Genomic DNA, 25,694 nt, shown 5'->3' with positions numbered 1-25,694 from the left:
TGCTTAGAGCACTCATCCGAGAGGTGGTAAATGCCTTCTCCCCTCAGATGGGAGGGGGAATTGAATCGGGGGCTCTCCCACATCCCTAACCACTGGGCTAAAAACTATGGGGGAAGCACCTCCTCCTCCCAGCTTCTTGTTAAAATGGTGTAGGCACCTAATGCCAAGAGAGGGTTTGCATCTGGGCATTGCAAAAAGCGATAGGGCCTCCCTGCGGCCTGCACTTAGGCACTTATCTCTGAGACATGAGTGGGGCTTAGTACACATTCCTATTGTTGGCATCTCCCATTGGCTAGTTTAGGTGGCTCCCTGCATAGCATGCTGGCTTTTGTGAATCACAGTATAAGATGCCTATTCATTTTATAGGAGCTTTGGTGCCTAACTGAGGCTTTGTGAATCACAGTGATTCTCTAGACACCTAAAAAAGTTAGGCATTATGACGCTGAGCATCACAACGCCTCACTTCTTTTTGTGGACTCAGGCCTTTGTGTGTAGAAACAGCTTTGCACTATTAAGCTGTTAGATGGCAGAACTGAAAACTCCTTAGTCTTCTCTTTGTGTTCATGTGAAGAAAAAAATCCTGTCTGTTAAACTATACTTAAAATGACCGGTAGTATAACAGAGGTAATTAATCTGACTGGAGACCCTCTTGTCTACATGTTTACATGGGACGGTTCAGAAAGTTGAGTGAGAAGAAGGGAATGATATATCACAACCTCTCCTGAATAAAGTTTTTAAAGCTCTAAAGTGGAATGGGCAAGATTTATCAACGCTGCCTTAATGCTTTTCCACATATAATACATACATTGTTAGCTAGCTGATGATGTGCTGATAGGGTGTAACATAAAGCAGCTATTCTTCTGTTGCAGTCCCACTGTAAGCCATGTTAAATTTGAATTATCAGCCTGCAGACTGATATTGTGGGTGGAAAGGGTTTAAATTGAGAAACTGAATTGCTTGTTAAATTTCTTCTAGATAAATGACTGTTCCTTTCCTGTACTTCAGAAAAGAGCTTTGCATTTGACCAAAGCATTTGCAAGAAGGAAGGAATTGAAATTTGTTGATATAGTAAAGCAGTATACTTTGTTTTGTCACTTGTAGAGACAAAACAGGCGCTTCATACCGAATATGAAAAATGAATCTTTAAAGGTAAAGGCAAAACTGTATTTCAAAAGGCTTGTAAGAGGGACGAAAATCAGCCCCTTAATTCTTTTTTCCTTTTTAAATCCTGCCTTGAATGCAAACCCCGAGGAATCTGTGGTTTTGAGTATTCTCCTTCTTATTTGTTATTTCTGTTGTAGTAGCACCTAAGGACCTCAAACAAGGATTATTATATTAGGCACTATACAAAAAATAACATGGAGATAGTCCCTGCCCCAGAGAGCTCACAATCTAGACACTAGGAAACAGGTGATTAATGAGACAAATGTGGGAAGGGAGAAAATAAAGTAGCTATGGGGAGGCACAGTTGTCTCAGTAGTCACAGGTGGCCACTAGCCTAATGCCAGACAGAATTGTTTCTCTCGAGACTCCTGCGCATTATGCTCTCCCCATATGTTTCCTCGTGTAAAATATAATAGCCAGCCAGTTTCTGTTTTATGTTTTACTTACTCTTGCTGTTGTACCTTTGCCATTCTTTTAATGCTGTGTGGCAGTCGAGGAGTCAGTTAGTTAATCACAGAGTGGTTCACATCAGAGTTTATTTTCTATGGGTTCAAACTTTGGTTAATAAAAATACAGAAGCAGCCAAGTTTTCAAGTGTGTGTGTGTGTGTGTGTGTGTGTGTGTGTGTGAACAATAATAGGCAAACATGGAGTATAATAAATCATCTAGTTATAGCCCTGAGGGATCACAATGCCCTTCAACAGAGTTTCCATCTGAAGTTCAGTTATAGGAGCTGGGATTTTATTTCAAAGCACATATCAGAAAAGGCAAATTAATTAGTGTGACGTTTCCAATTGAATAAATGATTGGGAACCAGCTGTGTCTGTGAAATTGCAAGTAAAAATGCAACACTCAGAACTTGTTAATGCTTTTTTTGGCATGGAAAAAGGAGACATAGGTATCTAATATTAAATAGTGTTGCAAAAGGGCAAGTTAGCACTTTATTTGCCAAAGTAACTTTCAAAGACTATCTAGGTTACAAAGTTTGACTTTCTGCACATAAATCTTGAATGATTGACAGACTGCTGTAAAATAGCTTTGTTCAGAAAGATAATCTTTGGCACTCAGCATCAAAGGTTTGAAACCCTGGAAGGGCTGAAAAGAAAACCCCACTTTTAGACTGATTTCCCCTGCAGATCAGCACCTCTGTGAAATTTGCCTGGGAGTTATGAGCTATTTACTGTATTATGATGTTTTCTTTCACTGTATGCACAGGCACCTTTTGTTCTTTTTATCTCCAAGATTTGGGGATTTATTTATTTATTTAGCACATGAAATGTCAATGAGCGAATGCATTGATGCAACATGAGGGAAAAAACCCTGATGTTAGACAGTTCTATTCACCTTTATTTTATTGCAAGTTGGAGTGTTGGTTTTATGGTACTTAAATTTATGGGTACATATTTTTATGGTAAAGCCCAATGACATGTTCAGTGTGCTCCATCAAACTGTCTGTGTTTCTGTGTTTGATTCACAACTCTGCAGGGTATGAATCAGTCTTCCAGTATAACCTTTAATCACTTTTTTTAACCTAAATAATGTAGTGTGGTTTTTATTTATGGCCTGTGTCATCATCTAATTATGTAAACCTACCTAAAGAAACAGCAGATGGAGTATTTCCCTAAAAACTCTTGTCAGCTATCGATTGACTCAGAGGACAAAGTTTCTTTATTGGGTCCAATCTGCTGAGACAGAAAATTCACAGGTAGCTCACAGCATATTTAAATCTGTTCAAAGCCAAGTTGCAGGCGTGATTGATATGGGCTTGAGGAATGAAAGAAAAGTGGCCCAGTAGGGCAGGCTCTTTTAAAAATTACACTTATTTGTTACTTTATAGTGAGAATCCCCTTTATCTGTTGACCATTCAAGCCCTACTTTCTGTGTGCAGTAGTTAAAACAGAATGGACAGGAAGCTCTTATGCCCTTGTTTGTTTTCTACAGGGTGAAGTGAAGAAGTAAAGTCTCCCCGCTGAACTACTATGAGGTCAGAAGCCTTGCTGCTATATTTCACACTGCTACACTTTGCTGGGGCTGGTTTCCCAGAAGATTCTGAGCCAATCAGTATTTCGCATGGCAACTGTAAGTATGAAAGACCTGGTGCTTTTTTCCTCCCCCAAGCTCCAAGAAGGAATGTATTGATCACTGAACTTCAAAATTACACAGTTTTAGCTGATCTGAAATGAACAATGTTTTTTATTTCTTGATGGCTCTTCAGATCAGCCAGATTACATTCCCAGATGATAAAACTAGAGCAGAACACTTCTGCCCTGACTTGGGTTTTCAGAACTGATGAGCTGCTTGCTCCTCCAAAACCATAACCTAGAATACTCTTCAAACGGGAGTTTCTGCAGTGCAGTCAGTCCACAGTTTCCCATTCTACCCAACAACAAATGAAGAAAGCTTGTTTTTCATGAGCAGAGAGTTTTTTACCTGACTCCCCAGAAGCAAAGTTCTGGAGAACCAACCAAGTCCATATATCAGGTGTAGCTCACTAATGTAGCTGTGTTGAGGACATACCATTGAAATGATTTTTCTAGAACTACACAAATAACAAGATTTGTTTGCTCAGCCTTTGATGAATCTTTGTCCCACTTTACCATTTGGCATTTTGGACAGTAAAACTGTTTGTAAGATTCTGACAAAAACATTTTGATGAAAAGGCTAAATTTTTGCAACAAATATTCTCCATTTTCTGACCTGCTTTAATGGGGACTCTCTCTGAGACTAGACTAGCACAGGGTGCTGCAAGTCAGGATCAAGATGGCCTGGCTGGACTAGGTGAGAAAGCATGCACTGCATTTGACCACCTAGCTCAGACCCTCAGTATTATTACCGAGTTCCTCTTTATCATGGTTATCACAGTTCAATCACAATTATTCCAAAAAAGCCTTCTGGGGGCTAAATTCACAAGGGGGACTTAGGCATCTCACAGCCCCTTTAGTAGCCTAAGTACAACAAGCAGGTGCCATTGGCATTCACACAATCCCCACCGTAACTCTGAAGGTACCTAGGCATCAAAGTTTCCACTTGTGAAATTTATGAGGTGCATACATTTATGCCACGAAATCTTACACTGTCCAGCACCTTGGTATCCAATTCACACCTGTGCCCCAGTGAGTTTACAAAGTAGGCATCCTCCCCGCCTGTATGGCCCAATCCATTAGGCATACACATAGCCCAGACAAGAAACAGGGATTTGAACACAGAGCTCCTCCTCGCAAGTGAGTGCTGTAATTTCTGGGCTCTCTCTCCTGTTGGAGCTATTCCACTTTGTATAAATAATTCAATATTCAATAGTGTAGAGACTTGAACTTGAGTCTCCCCCCTCCCAGGTGAATGCCTTCCAGGCTATAGAGTCATTACCCCACTCTCTCTGGCCCAGGAGTTTTTAATTAGTTTATACAAAATGGAACAGTGTCAACAGGAGAGACTGAGAGAGACCCACCCCAGAATACCCAGTGGTTAGGGCACTCTCCTGGAAAGTGCGAGAACTGTATTCAAATTCCCCTCTGTCTGATTTGAACCAACGTCTCCCATCTCTAAGATGAATGCTCTAACCCCGGAACTATTGGATAAAAGGGTGAGATACCATCTGACAAGCAGTTTTTCTTGGGAAAGGGCTGACCTGACTTAGGTACCTAAGTCCATGAGAGGGTTCACAGCCATGAATCCTGAGGGGAGATAGGCATTTCCCTCTGGCCCAGACTTAGGCACCTAACTCCTTTTGAGGGGCAGGGCTTAGGCCTCTCTCCTCAGCATTTCCTACACGCCAGGGATGAAAGTAACATTAAGCACTTATCGATATGGGGCCCCGGCCTTGGGCAGAAGGGGCGGGGCTGTGGGTCAGCCTCCCCCAGCCAGCCCATCCATGCTGCCTGGCCCATGCTACCCAGTAGCAGCGGCGGTGGCAGGGAGCCCTGGGCTCTTTTAAATTGCCAGCTCCGGAGCAGCTGCCCCTTTTGCCCTGTTGACTGGGTGGGGGACAAAAGGGGCAGCAATGATAAAGCACTGCCACAGTAGCACTTTAATGTCAGCTGCGTATGGGCCGGTACCAGCGGCCACTTCTTACCGGTATGCCGTACCAGCCCATACTGGCCTCCTTTCACCCCTGCTACTGGCTAGCTTAGCTGGCAGACTGCTCAGCTTGCTGGCTTCTGTGAATCCCATTTTTACGTGCCTAACTCTCCCCACACATTATATAGAAAGCCTTGGCGCCTCACTTGGGGCTGTGAATTCCACTTGGTGACAGGGCACCTCGAAGTTAGACACTGCAACAACTAAATCCCCCTTGTGAATCTAGCCCTGGTGTTCAGCACTTGTCAGGATTGGCACCTGCATTTGTAAAAGTGTGATTAAGGAATGGCAAGTCAGCAATCTTAACCCCTCTGCAGAGGAAAATATGTGAAACGTCTATTTCTATGTTATGAATGTCAAATGGCTGCAAACATACAGGCCTCAGTTCACACAAGGGCAGTCAGTTACAAAGGAAGCAGTGTTGGACAGAGGAAAGGAAAGCTGGAATGTTAAAAATTAGTACTTCTCAAGTAAATCTTGGTCAGGAAGATTAACCTTCTGAACCTCAATCCTCTGTGAGTTTGGTTAATTTATTTACCCAGAAATGCTCTGCTCAGATGCGGCATCTGGATTGCAGGGAAGTTCCTGTTTGTACCAAATTTTACAACTGGGCTAACTAAGACACAAAGTGATTTGCCCAAGCCTACGCAGTGAGTCAGTAGCTCAACCAAGATTAGTACCAAAGACCCTCCTAAAGAGAGTTCACCGAGAAAATTAAAGCAGAATATCTACAATAAAAACCCCCGTCCAAGGTAGCGCTGTTTGTTTGGAGCAAACAGATTTCGGGAGAAAGGGCTTAATGCTTGATTAGATGCCAGTTAACTGCATTATGTGAATGTGCAGGATTTCTGCCTTCCGATGCTGCTCCTACTCATAGTCTCGTTTTCTTTCTGTTTTCTGGGCGTCTTTCTGATTGCTTTCCTGGGAGCTGCTTAGTTGGCTGGCTTTTACATCTAGAGACATGCATTGCAAATGCATCAGACAGACAGAAACTCTGTCAGAAATGTTTTCTGGGTGTCTATTATAGGATCTACATACAGATTGTATATAGATCCCATCAGTGCATGTTGACTTCCCAGCAACGAGAGCTCTGGAATATAATGAATAAGTGCTCTCACTGACTGTCAGAGTTGGGGAAAAGGCTGAGTGGCTACTGGTACAGACTTCCAATCAGCATTATCATCTGGCTGCCAGGAAAACTGATGTATCAGACAGGTTGCCAAAAATAAATAAATACAACCAAAAACAGTCAGGTTAAATAAATAAATAAATAAATAAATGAAGGACAATTAATGGCTACCCACAGCTTCTACAAAAAATACAGCTGCCCTGCACTAGCAGCCCAATCCGGTAGGAAACCTGTGACGCTGGCAATTTTATACCTAGTAATGCCAAGTCCTTAGTTCTAACCACTAGCCAGCGTAGCCATTGCAGTGACAGGTAAGTTACTATAAAATAGTGGGTTTGACCCTCTTTTATTTGTGGACCCCTAAAAAATTTCAAATGGAGATGCGGCCCCCTTTGGAAATCTTAGACATAGTCTGCGGACCCACCGGGGTCCATGGATCACAGGTTGAAAACCACTGTACTGTGGTAATGACAACCTTTCACAGACCCTTTAGACATAGTCTGCGGGCCTCCGGATGTCCATGGACCACAGATTGAAAGCCACTGTATACTATACCATAACATAGTTTTGTCCTGAAAGATAAACTTTGGCAGGCAGCATCCAGTATTTAAAACACTGCAGGGGATGAAAGGAAAACTGTGTGGAAGTGCTAAGTACCTTTATGCCAAGAGCTCTCAGAGCAGTTTTATGCTCTCAGAAATCACAGTTTTTCATTTCTAAAAACATAATGGCTTTCTCCTTGACAATTGCAAACAAAGATTATAACCTTGATGAGCTATGCAATCCACTGTGCTATTACTTCAGTACCCCAGGCTGTATGGTGGGGAGAGACAGCAAGAGCAGGAATTATAGATTTTGGCAGTGGGTTTGGTAATATGATTTCATAATGTGAGTGTCTCTCTGTCTTTTTGCTTTCTTTCTCCCAATCCCTTTCCCTTCTCACAGATACAAAACAGTATCCGGTGTTTGTGGGGCACAAGCCAGGACGGAACGCCACACAAAGGCACAGGCTGGACATCCAGCTGATCATGATAATGAACAGAACCCTCTACATTGCTGCTAGGTCTGTAGTGTTTTCCTAATTCCCTTCTTGCTATTCCTAGAAAAAATTGATATTCTGAGTTGATCTCTGCCAGACATTTATTTTAGGATTTTATCACACACATTGGTCTTTATAGTCTATCTGTGATACATCTTAAAAGCTACATTAGTTTGTCATCTTGGGCTCAATCCTGCAAGGCGCTGAGCAGCTTCTGGGGGTGCTGGCTATCTGCAGCCCCCATTAAAGCCAATGGAAGTTGAAGGGACTCACAAGGACTTGGAGGATAGAGACAGAATTATTATTTCCTTAAAGGAGTTTGTGATTTTGTTTGAGCACACAATTAATTACATATTTTGGAGAACAAACACAAATGATCCACTGTGTGCATAAGTACATATTTGAATAAGAGTAATTAAACTTTAATGTTCTAGGCATATTTTATAGTAAAACCAAAAAAAAAAAAAAAGCAGAAGAAATATGTTTACTGCTTTTCTTTTGATGTACTCCATGAGGTTAATTGAATGTCTTTTCTGCATCTTTTTGCTAGACAGTTATATTTTTATATACACAAACACATGCATTTATCTGAGAAGGCTTATAAGGCCAGCTCCTTAGTCGGTGTAAATTGGCATATCTCTGACAATTTCATTGGAACTATACCAATTTTTAACAGCTGCAGACCTGGTGCATATTATATGTAAATACTCATTCTCCCATATGTTTTTGGCTTTCAGGAGGTCAAAACTTATTGTTATTACATAAATGTCACAGAATGGTACCTAAATACCATGCTGATTGGCACATAAGAAAGAATATATTCAGGGAGCAGATGGGTTAGAGTCATTGATTGATGGATTGATTGATATGCCAAGGAACAGAATTGTTGAGTAAGAAGGTGCCATTTTTACACCGTAACTGCACTTTCAAGTTGCTTCTCATTATGCCTAGACATTGGAGGAATCTGAAGATTTCACTGCAAAGCTCAGTTTCTGACAAACTCTTCATATATATGCTTGCATTTCTCACATGTCCTGGAGATTTTGGGTCCGCAGTTCTCTGCTGGTTTCCTATGATCTTTCCTTTCCTTTCCTTTCCTTTCCTTTCCTTTCCTTTCCTTTCCTTTCCACAGCAAGTACTCTCCAAGGCCAGCAGTCCCTAGAAAAGGATGCACAGTCTTAGAGCTATGGCAGAGTGGGGAGTAGTGTTTTAAGTTAAGAGCATATATTTTCAAAACAGGGCCATTTTGTCTTTTTCCCCCCTTACCCTTTCCTCAGACCTTTCCCATACATCATTGTGCTGATCCTCATGCGTGCTCCAGCCTATTACAAAATATTCCACGCCATGCTTCTGTAACATTCCCAATTCCTGTCCACAAAGCATTAAAAGATTATCAAGTCTCAAACTCAGATATTCTGCATTGCAGCCTGTTGCACTCAAGAAAGGACTAGATAACCAGGCCAGCCTTTAATTTTCATTAGGGGCCAACTCCTGGGAAAGAGTGCCCAGCCCAAATAAATAGATGGTCATAGGCAGAGGACTAGAATCCTCAGCTTCAGCTTCTATAGCACTGCTATAGCACCTCCTACACTGCCCAAACAGGTGACAGTTTCTACTATAGGTTTGGGATGGGCGCAATGGATGTGATTTATGCTGCCCCATGTAGTATTTTGGGCAACAGGATCCATGTTATGCATGCAACCACTGTCCATGCCTCCCACCGAACAACTTCACCTTCAATTATTCTTCAAAGAACAAGTGTGGAACTTGGCTCAATGACACAGAGACTGTGCAGAGTCTCTCAGGGAGAGTGCTCCACTCTTCACCTTCCCATGAAAACATAGTACCTGTGTGGTTACATGCATGTGGGGGAGCCAGAGGGATGGCAGGATTTACTCCTTAATGTAATTTTTCATGGGGGAATTGCCTTATTTTTTTGTGTGTGTGTGTTTGTTTTCTTTTTTAAATTGGCAGGTTATTTGCAATGTGACAATTAGAATTAGAATTAGAAATGTGAATCTGCTTGGTGGATTAAAATATCCAAACATTGTTCCCAGACTAAAATGTTGATGCAAATATTAACTTGTAATCAGCAAGCTACATGCCTCCGCTGCACACTGATGCTACAGTTTGAAAAAGAATCTGAACTTTTCGTGATGGCAAATTACAATTCACAAATTACAGTTCATTTTTAAAAAATGAATTGGTTCCTTAGTCTGTGTATGTGTAATATATACCATATTTGTGTATGAGTGTGTGTGAATGTGTATATATAAAATATTATATTATATTCAAATAGAGAAGTGCTTCGACATTATTGGGGACAAATGACCTGCAAAAAGAACAGAAAGACGTAATCCATTTTTATTTACACAAGCACAAAAAATCTTCTTAAACGTTTCTTTGCTCCAGTAACTAAAAAACTGTTAAGTAAATTATTTTCCTCCTTAGAATGTTACTGGGAAAAAATCCCTGCTAGGTTGAGAAGCCTATGTGATAAAAGTTAAAATTCAAAAGGTCATTTTTATCTTCAAGTGATAAACTTTTAAAAATGAGTGATCTTTCCATAATTAGAGTGAGTGAAAGTTTATATCTGTAACACTAATGGTGGCAATAAACTGAGAGACTGAAGCAAATGTGAACACAATCAAAAGTGTTTATCAAAGAGCTTCATAACAGGATTAATTGAATCTGTATTTAGCATAAATCCCTTAGCTACCATATCAGATGCTTCTTTTAAGTTGTTTTCTGGGTGTCTAAATATAGTGATACTAAGTTTACATTTGTACCCAATTATCTGAAAAGCAATGAAAACAAATGATTAAACATAGAGGTTTTTAAGAAAATCCAGTGCTCACTGTTCGCTTTGCAGTTAATTTCCCTGGAAAAAAGGACAAACTAATTTCAGAGACAGCTAACAGTTTACTACTGGATGTCTGGCATACAACAAAATCTGTTTGTCAGTTGCCTGTTTTGTCAAATAGGATATGGGGATTTATATAAGAGTTTTGTACTAACTATTATTAAACACTTTTTGTGGGTTTTGAAAGATTTCAGTGCAAATTATGGGCTGGATATTCAGCTGATGTAAGTTCGCATAGCTTCACTGAAGTCAATGAGGCTAGAGCAGTACACCAATTTACATCAGCTGAGCATCTTTCCCAGGGGCATAATTTGCTATCGGACAAGCGGGGCAGTTGCCCCTCCAGACCTTAGTTTGCTCCTCTCAGACTTTTCCTAGGCCTGTATGCTCCAGAATATCTTCCACTTTTTGCCCCTCCCCCAACTTTGCAGGGTACAATACAATCATAAATTATTTTCTGTGCTGTCACAACTTTTCCCGTCTCTTACCCCCAGCTGAGTTTTTCTGAAATGTTGCCCCTGAGCTGTCCCTCTGGATATGTAACAGAATAGCAGCATTTTCTTCTTCCCTCAGAGGGTGCAGGTTTGCACACACCTTTCCTGAAGTTCACTGTGTCATCTCTTCCTGCTGACTTGTTTGGTGGTTGCTTTTGTTCCCATGATCTGTCACCTCCCATATGTATGCACAGAATGGTTCATTGAGCCTCTGCAGTACCAGAGTGCAGTTACACATTTCCAGACATTGCACTGAGTGGCCAAGGGTCATGCACAGCCAGCAGCATTATTTAAATTCCCTTCCTCCACAAGATTATACCATGGCAACAAAATTCAGTTCTGCTGACGAGGTGGGAAAACGGAAGCACTAGGATTAAGTCAGTTTGTGTTAGAATAACTTAATTAGCAGAGAACTGTACACATACCACAGCCAGTAGGCAGTATTGGGGCAGAGAGGGCAAAACAGTCCGTTAGTATCTATAGTGCCTTTCACTAGACAGTTCTTTTAATTTTTGCCAACACTGTGGGCAACTGTGCGTTAGATACAGCATGCGGAAATGGTTTTAGTTATCCTGAAATCAGATTTCATTGACATAATTCCATAACTTGGTGTCTGAATTCTCCTATGACACTTTGGCAAGCCAGAAAGTAAGTCGCTTACTCACTTAAGTCGCTCAGAAGGGCCACGGTGTGAGTGATGCTAAGTAACACAAGCCTCTTTCTGAATTTCACCCATTTATTTTTACTGGGTTTTTGTTGTTGCTAGTTTGTCTTTTTAAAAAGAAATCCACAGCACTAAAATGATAATTAATGTAAAGAGTTGTGCCAGAAGGGGGCCAATCAGAACACTTTTTCAGGTGTTGCCAATGCATAATAATCAGTCAATTTACAATTCAGATTCTTGGTTTCTACTTTTATGTAGTAGCCCCAACTGCAACTATGAAATATATATATATATATATATATATATATATATATAAAGAAGTAACATTGCCATCTAAAAAGCTGATATGCTAATATGTAATTTTATTCTGACACTGACCCTGATCATAGGGAGAAAAACACCTCCTCAGTTTGGCATCTTACAAAACAAACTGCCTCAACTGCAGTGGCAGACAGATTTTTTTTTAAAGCCAGTTTCTATTAACAATGCTGCCCCTTTTCTCCATGTGAGAGAAGTGTTGCTTATTTTCATCTTACAGCAAAGAGTGTTTCTGTCTGCTTTAGTTAGAAGCTAATATTGTTTCTCTCAAACTCGATAAAATGAAGCTAATCTTGACAACAGAGGCTTCTAAAATGGAAACAATCTGTATCCTACTTTCAACAGACTCCTATATAGCCCCCTTTTAAAGCTATGAATCGTTTTCTAGCCACAAGACTTCCTGCATTTTTTAAAAAGTCATTGTTATTTCAAGGAAAAATTAGATGTTGGGTGTTTTTCACCCCTCCTGCCCAATTTGGTGTGGCTCTTTCAGGTGTTTTGTTTTCTTTTTTAATTCTGTGCCCCGGTCAAAAATGTCTCTGTGCTCCACTCACACAGAAGGGGACTGCTTAAAAATATCCCCTCACCTGACTTTCTGAGTCTGTTTCCCCTTGCTCAGGGAAGATTGGTAGCTAATTGTAGAGAAACCCAGGTTCTCAGCAAAACAGGAAGGTGAGCACAGGCGAGATTTAAACTTCTTTTGAGGGTGAATTTTAGAGTTTAATTTGGCCATCAGTGTGTGAAGAGAAGACCAATTTTGTTGCTGTCAATTTTTTCCCTTCCATATTGTCAATCAAATCATTACGGCTGAGATTGGAGGTATAACTTTAAAAAAAAAAAAAAAGCATTAACCTCAGATGACTAAGAATGGCATACTGAATACCATCCCAGGAAGCTGGTAAAGGTTGCCTAAATAGGATTGCAGTTGATATAAAGATGCACAAAAACATCTGCCCACCAGCCCCCAGAGATGAGGAACTAGCCCCCTTTCTTAAATCTCATTCATACAAATAAGATACTGGGAAGAATCTTGAGTTAGCTTTTTAGAATTTCTCTTCTTTCTAATTGAAAAGCAAAGCAGTTTATGTACAGTGGAGCATTCTCAGAAGAAGCAGACCAAGCAATCAGTAGTGTTCTCTTGTATAGTGTCTATTCTTTTTTTTTATTGTATAAAATAAACTGACTAGTGCTTTTGACTTTGCATTGATTTACCTTTGTTTACAGGGACCATATTTATACTGTTGATATGGACACATCACATACAGAAGAAATTTATTTTAGCAAAGTAAGTAGCTTTTTATCATCCTGAAACTAAAGGCACTAGAAAGAACAGAGAGTAAATAGGAAGTGGGCATTGTTTCAAACAGCTTTCCAGCATTGCTGTAAAAATTGTACTAGTCAAGTAAGGTGGAATTGCTAGTCATATATGGGGAAAGCTGGAATAGCAGTCATGACCTCTGTGAATTTCTTATAAGCGATTTAGCTAGCTTGATAAGCAGCCAGTACCGAAATACACTGAGCTCCCTGGAATCCATCAAACATCTATTCATTGATATTATGTAGCTTTCTATAATTGCTATACTATACCAATTAAGAATACTAAAAATCTCATCATAAAAGGCAAAGTCTAATATATTTTCATATACACATTAGTCAGTCATGCCAGTATGCAGTAAATAAAATCTTATTATAACATCATGCTATAAAGTGTTGTAAGAAAAACCACATTACATTCACAGGAAATTATATCCAAAATGGGAATAGTTTTGCTTGCATTGCTCTCCTCTTTATTGTGTGAATGTTTCTAGAAATGACCTCCCACCACTTTCGTCATACTGATTGGCACATGGCATACCCTATATGCAATATATGGTATTCATAGAACAGCGGGGTGAATTTCACCTCAGGAAAGGAAAAATGGGCATGTTAAATCCATGAATGATGCCATAGATGAGTTTATGACATGATACTCATACTAAAATGAGGTCACAGAGCAGCAGAGGAAAGAAAAACTAGTGTTACATCCATGGGCAGTGGGTGAATCCCGGGCTCGGGGAGGCTAGCCCCCGGCCCAGCCCACCCCTTCTGCCTGAGGCCCCACCCTCCTTCCCCCGCTGAAGCCCAGAGCTCCCATCAAAGGGGAAGGGCAAGTGGGAAGGGACCTCGGGGTGGAGCATGGGCAAGGCCACATGGGCTGTTTCAGGAACCACAGCCTTCCCCAGCCTATTATACCCACCGCTCATGCTTACATCCATGAAAAATGTGTTAGTGAAGGACTGTTAATGAATGAGCACTAACTCAATTCATTAAATGGAGCTGTCAGGTCAAAGCCATGATTATTGTTATAAGAGTGTTAGTATTTTAAGCTAGGGACTTTTTAATGAAGTTTTACTATAATTATTCAAATCTAATACACTCAATTCAGGGCCTAATTGATGGCAATATGTAGGGTCGGGAAGGAATTTTCCCCCAGGTCAGATTGTCCATGATCTTTTTTGCCTTCCTCGCCATGGAAGTTGTGGGCAACCTGCAGGGATCACCCAGGTGTATCACACTTAATTCCCTGCCCTGTCATGGGGCCTCAGGCATTGGTGCACCTCCCATTCTCTGCCTCTGGCACATAATAGTCTAGTCTCCTGTGGGCTGTAAAGCAAAATACTTTGCTTTAATTTCAGTTGTTGGGTTAGTGTGCAGATGCTGGGTGGTATTGGTGGCCTGTGATATACAAGTAGTCAGATTAAATGATTTGGTAGTCCCTTCTGGCTTTAAACTCTATAACTCAGCTACTTGGCAAGTTTAACATAACTTCATAACATGGTGTATCTAGATTTCGGTTCATAGAGGAATGAAAATCCAATATGGGATTTACCTATAACTGTTCCAGGGAAACAATGTTAGAAAATAAAACCTGTAGTACTTTGATAGCTAGAGGATATCTGAGTCTATTAGCTAATGTGAAGTAAGGAGAATAACCTGAATTGGATTTCTTTGCTCATCTGAACTGGACTGTGCCAATGCGTATGCTTTGGCTTGATAACTAATGAGTTTATAGTCCATTTGCAACAATTTGCTTTGCAAAACAACATCAAATTAAAAGAAATGATGAGAAAAGAAAAGTCTTTTTTAAAAGTGCATATATTTTTAAAAATTGGCAAATTACTAAGTTCACATGTTTGCAGGCTTTAGAAGGTGAGATGGGTTTCTAGTTTAATGAATAGATAGCAACAGAAAATTAAGTGAATGTTCTACATCACTGATCTTTCATTGTTATGGTGAATTAATCATGGAGAAAGGGTGCAGAAAGCTTTCAATAAATATATGTTCAGCAGCTAGTCTCCCCTAGGGAACTCTTACTTCTGAAATCAAATGCAACAACCTTTGGGCTCTAATTGATTTCTTTCTTGATCCTTGCAGAAACTGACATGGAAATCTAGACAGGCTGATGTAGACACATGCAGAATGAAGGGAAAACATAAGGTAGGCAATTTTCATTTCTCCTGCAGCTGCCACTTTAGTTTAGTTTCTTAACTATTATCTCAGACTGCTCTCTGTCATGTGGAATGGATCATGCCATTCACTTCTTTGCTAGTAATTGCTTTTTCCATCAACTTACTGAAGTCTTTAATTTGCAAAAATAGTTTGCTTTTAATGTGATGAAACATTACGACAGCAGCTGCAGTAACATCATGAAATACTTAGAAGCAGTGGGAATTATGGACACAGTGCTAAGTGTACTGACATTGCTTAATGCTGCCTCCTATAGCTAAACACTGTTGTCCATTCTCCATTGGGAGTTAACTGAAGAGCTCATAAAAAGCCATAATACAAAGTGTGTGTTTGTAGATGCAGAAGAACTGATTCTGATCTCACCCTAATTTTACACTAGTGCAAACACTGACTAACATTAGTCAGCTCACAATCAGGCCCAGAGTTTCTGGACCTGATTTCCATCAGTTTTACTTTAGTGCACTGCACTGAATAAATTAGTGTTACTACTGTATTACAGCAATATATCCGAAAGGTCCTCAGTCTTGATTAAAGCAACAAAGTTCAAACAAAATTCATGAACAATAATGAAGTCTGAACTGTAATGTAAATAAAATGTCCTCAGTTCCTAGCAACTGTGTTGAAACAAATGGAATGAAAATTCATTGTCTTGTTCACTGTCAGTTAAAAAATTGTGAAACTAAAGCCCAGAATGTCACAGTGGCTACTAGCCAGCTTCATTTTAGCCCTGACAATGAAAGATCATGGCACAAGAATAAAGCCAAACATTTGTAATATATTGGGTAAAATACTTTTTATTATTTTTCTTCAGGATGAGTGTCATAATTTTATTAAAGTCCTCCTGAAAAGAAATGATGATACCTTGTTTATCTGTGGAACAAATGCCTTCAACCCTTCTTGCAGGAACTATAAGGTAGGTGTTATGTTTAGGAGATTGCAGCTGTGCGCTGAGAAATTTAACTATTTATTTTGACTGTGTGGTTGGCAGCATAAAATGTATCATTCAACATTACATAGTTTATCCTCACTTGTTTGACTTCTTCAGCATTCTATATGTGGAATCTTGATTGGGTTTCTACGATTTGCCTGGATTGATATAGACACCTCTTTGCAACCTCTACACATAAAAGTATATTGCTACTTGATCTTATCCTTCTCAGTTGTCTTGAACAATAACTTACAGCTCACTGCAAAAACATGGGCTAGTCCCCTGAACCTTCTTAAGTAAAAAGTTTACTACTGACACATCTCAAAGTACAGGCCTCATGCTGAGGATTTCTCATCCATAAACCATTTTGAATCTGGCTGTTGTGTTGTGCCCAATCCCAAAGATACTAGCCTAGACACTTAGGGGCTTAGCATAGTGGAAACTATGCATTTTTTGCTGCATTGGTATTTGGGGACCCAATTAGTAGGGAACCTGTGCAGGACTCTACACACTTCTTCATTCTGTGAAAGTGATTTCAGCAGTAGACTGCTACAGGGAAATGCAGAGGGGGAAAAGAAATGGGGTATCTACAAGGTCAAAACATCATATAGAGATTAGGAGCAGGCTGCATTAAACAACTGCCCATCTGCCCTGCTAATAAACCACATGTTAGAGCTGAAGATTCCTTCCCTTAGCCCAATTATGTGCCAGTGTTTCTGCATTCATGCAAAGCCCATTTATTCAACCTTTGTCCATTGTCTGAGGAGTAGGGTTTTAGGCCCTGATCCAGACCCCACTGAAATCAATAGGAGTTTTCCAATTGCTTTAATGGGAGTTAGATCAGGGCCTTAGTATTCAGCCTAAGAGCAGTGTACTCTTTTAGAATCTGCCTTTGTCACAAGGTGCATTTCTAACCTTTCTTTGGAGAGGGAGAAGATTCAGTTACTACTGATAAAAAGCCTACTCCTGCTCATATAGTAGTCAATGGCAAACCTCCCTTTACTTCAAGGTACAGGATCAGGTCCAGGATTATTGTAAGAAGTGTCCTGAAAACAAACTGAAGATATCAACTGCCAGGAAAGCAACTACAGCAGTGATACACAGTATTACCCTACTTCTCACCATCCTTCCTCTGCCATGCTGGTTTAGCCCCTGCAATGGCTTTAGCCTGGAAGGTACATCAACACATGTGCAGAGCAGCAGCACAGTCTTCTCTATAGCTCTGTGTTAATTATATAGTGCAGATACCTGATATGAGGAGTACTGAAATTAGAACAACCGGTCTGGTTAAAAAAAAATCTCTCTTTTTTCCCCTTCCCTTATCCCCAACCTCCCATCCACATCATGTTGCCAGGTTTCCTGTTTCCAGTCCTAAGTTTAGTTTTCTGTTTGTCATTGCTTAGTGCTCAGTACAATTAATGCTGCTAACAAATTCCTAGGAGTCCCCTTGCCGGAAAGCTATTTTTTAGTACAAATACGGATTTTCTTGGCATCCTAATGTGAGGATCCTTTCTGCAGATGTTTCATTCCCCATGATATATGGCCCATGCTGATTCCCTCAGCTGTTGCTATGCTCTGAGAGCCTGCACGGTGATGTCTCTTGGGGCCTACAGAAGGTCACTCTGACACCTGCACTGACTTTCCCTGACTGTATTTCAGGGATTACAGATGGCACCAGGGCACTTGAGATATGCCAAACTGAAGATAAGGCCATCCCTCAGCACTGTAAAGTGAAAGTACAGATGACCCTGGAATGTTGTGCTCCTTGCAGAGGGAAGGAGCTCTGGAGCATAGCTCATTTGCTTTCACCATCACTTTAAATGCTTTCCCATCCTAGAGTAAACACAACTGATTCCCTTCAGAAGGTCTTGACAGAAAAGATACATGACAGAAAACAAATGATGACAAATCATCCATTGAATGAATTAGGTTTCATAACATATGAGCTTAAAGTTGATTGGGGTAGCTTGATGGTGCTAGATGGATTATTTTTCATGGTCTATGATTCTGAACTCTGCATTTGATTTATACAGTGTGTACTGTTGAAGTGAGTTAAATATGTTAGAAGGATTTTACCCCAACATACAAGTTATTGATGTAGCCTGATCCTTTTGAATGGTTAATAATAATTGTATTGATTGCCAATTAATACTAATGAATGAGCTGGAGGGGGGATAATAGTGTTCTCGTCCCAGAATCAGGCTCCACAGAATTAAAACTGACAAGTTCAATATCTTGTAGGGTACCTCAGGGTGAATGGCAAAGACACTCACACTGAGAATAAAGCAAAGCCTTTGCTATCTTTATTAAAACAATCAGTAAAGACAAAAAACTCCAAACCACATAAACAAATAGCTGTAATACAGTATTATTACTGTATTACTGTAATACAGGTGTCATTCCCTGCATATGCTCACATTCTTATACTCAACCCTTCCTTGGGGCTCTGGGGGTGAGAGACAAAGGACGAGCCCTGTCCCTGGCATGCCAGGATAATGGTCAGTGGTAGATAACAATGAAGAGCTAAAGGATGGAAAGCTAGCCCCTGCTACATGGTGGCTTAGCCTATTATAGGACCTGGGCACTCTCACAGATATTCACTCTGATGCTCAGCCTTCCATGTCCAAATCTAACTTCCTCATCCTCATAATATTGGGATGCATTTATCCTATAGGTTAACATATTAATGCCATTTACCTCTTTATCATATACGTCACCTATTGCTCAAGCAAGTTGGTGATTAGACATCTGCCAACAATTGTATCCTAAAATATCCAGGCCCAGTATCGGTTCAGTATTCCTGCATTTGCCTGGTATTATGTACCAACTCCCTCTCTTGAGCAAGCTATTCCCACTTCCCCAAAATCTAGGGTAACTGTCAGTCCATTTTATCTATGCTTAGGGGCATGGGCCTATTTTACTTATTCTAACTTACTTATGCCAATGTCTTACAGGATACAGGCCTGTAGGTTCCTTGCATTACTGAAAAGTAAAATAAAATGCTAAGCTAGCTCTGTGGGCTACACTGCTGATTAATCTTGCCAACTATAATATATGAGTCTTAAACATGTGGGATCTGCACCTTTACGTGTAGTTTACTAAAAACCCTTGAACTTCTGCATGAGGTTGAGCTGGTTATTTGTATAATTACCTGTACCTGGTGGTGAATTAATTTCCTAGGGGTTACACTTAAGCCTAAGATTTTAGAACTACCGCACAGATTAATTCTTGCTTGATGGTAAGAGAGTTGCTATATGACACAGGCCCAGTAACACCTGGAAAGTGGTCCTTTCCAACATGCAAATCAGAAAAGAGAATAGCACAGTTTTGACTACCCCAGATAGTGCCCCAGCTTAAGAGGGAGAAAAAATGCACACATACAAAATTACCTTGTGCTTTTCCTCTCACTTGTATGGGTTGCAGGCTATTGCTCTGGATAATAGTACTTCTGTTGCATCATTTTGAGGATAACATCTGAATATTTTCCAGAATCACAGACCGCATAGCCCATTACAGTTCAACAGGAAACCCATGTACAGAGAAAATATCAGCTGAATACTTTTGTAAAATGTAATGGGGGTAAGAACGAGAAGCTTTAAAGGATGTCTGACTTACTGGATACTCTTTCATAGATTGATTTTATGCAATGCTATAATTTTGCACTGTTCTTAACTCATAGCCAAAACCACTGCTACAAAAAGGAACTTCTTCCCTGCTATGAAATGAATAGTATCATAGGTTTTGTCCTGGGTAATAAGTTTAATTTTTTTATTCTGAAGAGATTCCATTTTTTTTTTCAGATGGAGACACTGGAGTTCCTAGGAGATGAGTTCAGTGGAATGGCCAGGTGCCCCTATGATGCAAAACATGCCAATGTTGCACTGTTCGCAGGTAAATAAGGAAAAGTGAGACTAACCCATTCCTTCCCTTCTTCCAGGTCTTGCTTGCCATTATACAATATCCCTCCCATACAAAATGACACTTTTAAAATGTGAGAGACAAGATGGGTGAGGTAATACCTTTTATTGGACAAACTTCTATTAGTGAGAGAGACAAGCTTTCGAGCTTACACGGAGCTCTTCTTCAGGTCTCATTTAAAATGTGGCACAGTAAGTGAATAATGACTCAAAATAGGGGCCACAAGAATCATTAGTGCAGGAAACTTCACAAGCTGCTGTATTAACTTCAGTACCATAATCAACATTGTCTAAAGCCTCATTTCCTGATTCATGTTTACTGGATTCGTGGTAAAAGAAGTGAGATAATATAATGCCAGATCAGTGTGAGACAGAAATACTGACCGCTTCTATGAAAGCCAAGGACAAAACTCATAATGACTTTAGTGGGAGCAGGCTATAGTCCTGTATTTGGTTAAAACTAAGGTACCCTTCATAATGAAGGTCAGTTCAGAGATGTTTAAAAATATCTGTGAGTGCACTCCTCTGCATCAACAAGGAAAGCAGAAGTGCTGGCTCTTTTTTTTTTTTTTTTTTTTGAGTAGAAACATCTTGACAGATCATTCCCAGCTGTGGCAGGGGAAGGAGAGAAATCTTTTGTTTTAATGATGATTTATGCTGCATGTAACAGAATGCAGTTAACTATTGTTTCTCACAGTAATTTAAAAAGTGAGTGCATATTAATGGTTTTAATTTGGGCCATTGGTTATAAAATGATATTTTGGTACTTCTTCCCTTTTATAGATTTCTGATTATATTGTTTCATTTTTGCACTTCTATTACTATGAACTCTGGTGACCACATCTCAGGTTTGGCTGTAAAATAGATGGTAAAGCGTGTTGGCAACCTAGGATAACATTACTCCTGTTTTTTGAGCAGGTATCTTGCTATTACATAGAAAATAATGACTAACTATTTGTTAGAAAACATGTTAGAAATTCACTTGAGAGTGTAGCAGTTTATAAACAGATCAGCCACTATTGAGTGGAGATCATTGCTGTAACCAAAAAGACATAGTACCACCTACAGTGTCTGAACTGACATGGTATCTTTTACAAAGGAGAGATTCTCTAGTAGGATGCAGCGTGCCCTCACTCAGCTTAGTATAAATTAATGGCTCCATCTAATTTAAAAATACTAATGAATAGTTCATTAATTATAGTAAGGACAAAACTAGAGAGATTTTTCTGGATGTTGGGGAGTGACCTTCTTTTTACTGACTTCTCTTTTTTAATCCAAAAGAAGTTAAATGCTTCCAGAGGAAGAGGATTTTAAAGAAACAGCATCCACTAATATAAGTGTATTATATAAGCAGCTGCTGTATATTAGGCACCATTCCCATGTCATAGGCACATATCACACATTCTTACAGTACCCTCATTTTAGATATGTTCCTAGGAGCAAGACACAGTGCAAGTTATCACAAATTAGTCACTTGACTAATGAGGTTCTGTGTATCAGGACTATTGCCTTTCAGTATAAGAGGTAAAGTTTGTCAAATAAATTGTTACAGAATGGATCAAGTAAACTCGCCCAACTTTAGTAAAAGCATTCTGTGTTTGATAGGTTATAAAGTCTGATCCCCTGGGAAAAGCTTTTGTAGTAACCAGCAGTTTAGGGAGCTAGCCCAGCTGACTTTAATCTGTAGGATGTGCTTATGTGTATATGACTCTTCTTGCAGCTATTGTAGCTAGTGTGTGTGAAGTGTGATTGTCACAAGACCTACTGGGATGTGGCAGGAAGGAGAGTGATTATATTAATGTTGAGCTCTGACATCCACAGCTGAAAAGTTCAGCCTTTTTATTGGTTTAGTGTCTGCTTTTAAAACACTTATTTATTTTTGCCTAAGAAAGTAGACCTATTTTTAAACAGCCAAAATCTGATAGGAGTTGCGTGGTACAGAAGTAAGATTACTGCCCTGGTAATGAAAAGATTTGATCTGTTTTTTAAACCTTGAAGGGAAATGAAATGCTGTCTGCTGCTGTTAGCTGGAAATAAGCAGAGATATAGGCCAAAAGGGTTCAGAAACCTCTGAACAAGGGGGCACCCACTTTATCATATATCCAGCGTGGATAAGTTCTAGCTTAATACCCATTATAGCTCCCAATGAGGTGGGTGCAGCCCATACCCACTTCATTTAGACACAACTGAGATTTGAGTTATTGGAGCTGCATAATGTTCTATTGTTTGTGTTACTGTGAATTATCATGGGTGAAAGACATTTCTTATAACCTAAAATAGCCCTATGGTACAATGACCAGATTTTGCAATTACTATCAAATTAAACTTTGTCAGTGCTTTCCTTTAACTTGTGATGTTTTGCCTTACTCTCTTGTCCTTGCTGTGCCCTGTTTACAGCACATTCTTAGCTTTCCTCCTCTTATGCTCTTTAAGATTTAAAGATGCCTAAGCATAGATCAGATATCTAAAAGGATAGGGAGCCTTCATCAGTCTCTTCACAGTTATATATTTGCTTTGCCATGCCATACACTGATAATTTTTGTGCTAGAGCTCTTAAAGGAGCAGAGCTTTTTGCACATTAAAGACAAAAAAAGAAGAAATACTAAGTGTCAATTAGCTAACATAACAAAATCAAGGAACAATGCTCTCCAGAAGTACATAGTTTGACAAACTTGTTTAAAAACTAGCAGTTCTCTTGGTCTCCCTCATATCCATTTATTTTGCTAGGAACAACCCCATCTTTTCCACCCATCGTTCCAGTCACATTAGATTACCTATGGTACTGTGGTAGTGGTGTCCACAATGAAGCCGGGCATTCCAGTCCCAATTTATCTAATCTAGTAAAACAGAGGACATTTTCTAGGAATGCCCTTTTTCCAGTGCATCCTTCTGAAATTGCCATTTCATTTTTAAAATGAGGAACATTTCAGTCTGCCTGTGATTCCAGTTACCCACTCAGAATTTTCGTTCCAAAGAGATTGAGATGATTTCATTTGTCCCATCTCATTTGATTGATGAAGGAAAATAATTACATTATTTCTCCTTCCTCCCATTTTTTTTCTTTTTCTTTCCCACTCCCCAAGAGGGAAAGCTGTATTCTGCCACAGTGACTGACTTCCTTGCAATAGATGCAGTCATTTACCGGAGCCTTGGAGACAGCCCAACCCTGCGGACAGTCAAACATGACTCAAAATGGTTAAAAGGTGAGTACACAAACGAAAAAAAGGGAGATGCATCTCTGATGAGAGTCTTGGATTGCTGACAGACCTCGCTGCAGTTTCATTTCAGCAATGTTTTCTGTCAGATAGAAGAAACTAAATTACATCTTTTACCTACTCTGATTTCCTTCCTTCCTTCCCCTTCTTCCCTTCCCACCTACCCTCCCCGTTACTGGATACTAAAAGAAACTACAAGTACCACCACAGTAAAATACATTACATCCAACTTTCCAAGCCTGAATCTTTCATTTCATAGCTATTGTGTAAAAAAGATGAAATTTTGAGGGCTGGGAGAGGAGACCAATGTTCTTGGGCTGTGCCTGAACCAACTCCTTTCCTAGGATTGTGGTAGGTAACAATCAGGGTTTTATGAGATACAGAGAATTTGTTCTGCAACGTTATGATTCATCGATATAAATAAAATTCTGGGGATATGACACAAAGCCTTCATTTTAGGTGCTGTATGGCTTTGCTGTTGAATTAGGCAATTTGTAAATACCTTCACTGTTAAGAAAGTTACTGCTTACCCTCACAAACGCATCATGAATGGCAGTGAGACAGTGAGCCAAGCTCAGGTATAAGGGCTTGGCTTGCATGCAAAAATGCTGAAACAGAATGGGGTTGAGGGAAGAAAGCATTAGCCCAGTGTGTGTGTGTATATGTGTGTTAATACCAGGTACCCATGGAGCTAGTCCATATGTGCTACTGCTATCACTAAGTCTAGGGAACAGCAGATTGCATGGTTTGCTATTCTCTCCACGTGTGAGGTTTTGGCCATAAGGATCTACCCTTGCACCAGCTACCCATGCCCATATTTGAAAGTGTCACTATCTTCACCTTTCCTAATTCTCCTGCAGAAATCCAAAGGGGGGTCATTTCAGTGGCATGCATGCAAGTGCGTAATTGCCTTGCATTGGTTCTCCACAGAGTTGCCTTCAGCCACTACATCCATCCAAAATGAATTGTTTCCTGTCTGATAAGCCATGGTCTGGGTGAAAGGGCTGAAAACAGAGCTCTGCCCCCCTCCAAAAAAGTTTGTCTCTTTGGGTATGCAATGATATGTTTTGCTCTTATCTGTGCCTTTGATTCATTTTTATTTTATATATGGTGTACACATAGACAGAATGTGTTGTCTGTTTACAGAGCCATACTTTGTCCAAGCGGTAGATTATGGCGACTACATCTACTTCTTCTTTCGGGAAATAGCAGTGGAGTACAACAGTATGGGAAAGGTAATAGAATTGCCTTCGATTCTTTGTAATATTCAGAAAAAACTGCTCTTGGACCAGTGCTGTTAGGAATGACCTTGAAATGAGAACCATAAATCACAATGACAAGGTCATCGTTTTGAGAGGATCCTACTGCTCGAGCCAAAAGGTTGGTTGGAGTGAAACATTGCACTGTCTGGATACACAACGTGATGGTGGCAATATGTGCTGGAAGCTCTTTTATTTTCCTAACTCTGCAAAGTAAATGGCAAATTCATTTAATTCATCGTATCAGATAATAGTTAAAATTTTTACTTTAAAGAGGCAGCTGTATTTAGGAGATGAGAGTCAGGAGCACTAAGTAAACAAGGGAGGAATTTTGTTCTTTGACTTATTGTAAAGAACAATTGAACACTTACTGAATAAAATTTTTTGATATTTCCACAATAGACTTCCAACTAACCAGACAGAAAAGCTGACAAGGGTCACAAAGGTGCAGGGTATGAATACAAGCCCAGCGAGGTTTGCATAGTTTTGAGTGCCGAAGATACAAGACCCAGAGGCTGGCAGCGTGGGTTGCAGGGATTGTGAATATAAAGTGCTTTTGTTTGGGGAAATAGAAAGCTAAGCAGTCTGTATGGAAATGAGTTTATATGGGCTGAGAACTGATCTCCTTGAGGATTTATGGCTGGGTATTAAATGCCTCAGCCTTATCTTTTATAGCACACTCTTCCAAAGCTGAATTTTCCTCTGTTTGTTATTTGTCACAGATTATGGAAACATGGGATTAAATTAAGCACCTCGCTGTGTCATTTCTATTTTTTTTTTAATAAAGTTTCTCTGATCAAAGAAATATTTCATTTTCTCTATTTTTTTTCCTTCGCTGCAGGTAGTTTTCCCAAGAGTGGCTCAGGTTTGCAAGAATGACATGGGAGGATCTCAGAGAGTTCTGGAAAAACAGTGGACTTCCTTTCTTAAGGCTCGCCTGAACTGCTCAGTTCCTGGCGATTCACACTTCTATTTTAACATACTGCAGGCTGTTACGGATGTTATCCATATCAATGGCCATGATATTGTCTTGGCAACCTTCTCCACCCCTTATAACAGGTAACCAATGCAGTAGCTTTTTGGTTTGTGCTTAATACGTACCATGTGTTTTGCCTTTTCATTG

At 39.9% G+C, this 25,694-nt stretch overlaps 1 protein-coding gene across 3 annotated transcripts in view; it reads left to right on the top strand.

Annotated features, from left to right (window-relative positions):
- Positions 1–25,694, top strand: part of SEMA6A (semaphorin 6A) — a 144,961-nt gene that overhangs the window by 56,578 nt on the left and 62,689 nt on the right. For all 3 annotated transcript variants that reach the window (XM_024208780.2, XM_024208778.3, XM_024208776.3), the window contains exons 2-10: positions 3,106–3,243; positions 7,313–7,430; positions 12,970–13,030; positions 15,160–15,222; positions 16,064–16,165; positions 19,981–20,071; positions 23,181–23,300; positions 24,459–24,547; positions 25,413–25,630. In XM_024208780.2, coding sequence (XP_024064548.1) covers positions 3,144–3,243; positions 7,313–7,430; positions 12,970–13,030; positions 15,160–15,222; positions 16,064–16,165; positions 19,981–20,071; positions 23,181–23,300; positions 24,459–24,547; positions 25,413–25,630 — 962 coding nt within the window. In that variant the 5' untranslated portion in view covers positions 3,106–3,143. The remainder of the gene's footprint in view (positions 1–3,105; positions 3,244–7,312; positions 7,431–12,969; positions 13,031–15,159; positions 15,223–16,063; positions 16,166–19,980; positions 20,072–23,180; positions 23,301–24,458; positions 24,548–25,412; positions 25,631–25,694) is intronic.

Source organism: Terrapene carolina, unplaced genomic scaffold (genome assembly GCF_002925995.2).
Source record: "Terrapene carolina triunguis isolate 2854851 unplaced genomic scaffold, T_m_triunguis-2.0 Scaffold69, whole genome shotgun sequence".
Lineage (NCBI taxonomy): Eukaryota > Metazoa > Chordata > Testudines > Emydidae > Terrapene > Terrapene triunguis.
This window is presented reverse-complemented; position numbering and strand designations above follow the sequence as displayed.